Source organism: Cynara cardunculus (genome assembly GCF_001531365.2).
Source record: "Cynara cardunculus var. scolymus isolate 2C chromosome LG 9, CcrdV1, whole genome shotgun sequence".
Lineage (NCBI taxonomy): Eukaryota > Viridiplantae > Streptophyta > Magnoliopsida > Asterales > Asteraceae > Cynara > Cynara cardunculus.
In genome coordinates, this window is record NC_037536.1 from 12,133,418 (window position 1) to 12,134,592 (window position 1,175).

General features: G+C 30.7%; 1 protein-coding gene across 1 annotated transcript in view; it reads right to left on the reverse strand.

Annotated features, from left to right (window-relative positions):
* Window positions 1–867: 867 nt before the first annotated feature.
* The window catches only part of LOC112517783 (beta-caryophyllene synthase-like), a 5,569-nt gene continuing 5,261 nt past the window's right edge, over window positions 868–1,175 (reverse strand). Inside the window, exon 7 of the mRNA XM_025125157.1 lies at window positions 868–948. Coding sequence (XP_024980925.1) covers window positions 868–948 — 81 coding nt within the window. The remainder of the gene's footprint in view (window positions 949–1,175) is intronic.

Consider the following 1,175-nt stretch of genomic DNA (forward strand, 5'->3'; position numbering starts at 1 on the left):
AAATACTGGAATTTAAAGTACTAGAAATTAAATGACATAAATATAAATGACTGAAAGTAAATTGCTGGAAATTAAATTACAGAAAAGTAAATTGCAGTAAAGTAAAATGCAGAAAAGTAAAGACTGAAAAATAAATATTGAAATGCAAATGACAGAAATATAAAGACTGAAATGTAAAAGACTGAAATTAAATTATTAATAACTAAATATTATTAATTAATATTAAACTAAGACATGATGGATATTAGTACTTGATGGGATGAAGAAGTGACTAATRAAAGCCTTGAAAAGAGAGTTTGACTTTGAAAAAAACTTGCAAGACAAGTAACAAAACTTGCAACACAAGTTTCGTTACAAAGACTAAAAAGGATACTTGCAAACTCTTAAAAACAAATTATTTAGTCTACGTAAATTAGTCGTGAGCCACAAAAGATGAAATCCAAAGTAAAGCAACAGAGATCGACTAATTAGTAACTCGTAACAAAAGTCAGAAAACGTAACGTAACTTGGAAATAAAAACATAAATGAGATAAAGATTAAATACGAGCACTTGAATTAAACTTGAGAACGAAATCACACTTCACAAAAATCGGTTCTTGGTTGGAAGCAAGAAAACCGAAAGCTTGAAATATCGAAAGCAATAATCTAGAGAGCAAATGTTTATAACTCAAATATTTGAGAATAAACAAATAAGAAGTTAAATAAAAGTGTTTTAAAACCAAGCCTTAAGCCTCTATTTATAGGCTAAGGGAGTCACCTAATAAGACAAAAGGCGCTTCAAAAATCGGCTTTGACCAGGCCAAGGTCGTTGACCCAGCAACTTCAAGGGAGCAGCCCAAGAATTCTCGGCCTAGGCAAAAGTGCAGCTCATGGACAGGTACTACAGGATTCTGCCACTCCTGCTCCTACAGGACTSCTGYAGGATTTGGCCCAAAAATCATCAAAAACCTGCATAAACAGGGAATTAACATTAGATATGATATATTACCACAAATATATGAAGAAGACATAAAAAGACTCAATTAAGACACTAATGGGCAAATAAAACAAGTGAAAATGGTTAAGAAAATGATGTAATAAGGTTAATAAATTAACACTTATCAATGACCCTCTTTGAAATCTATAACCATGGTTGGAAACCAAACAATATATATATATATATATATATATATATA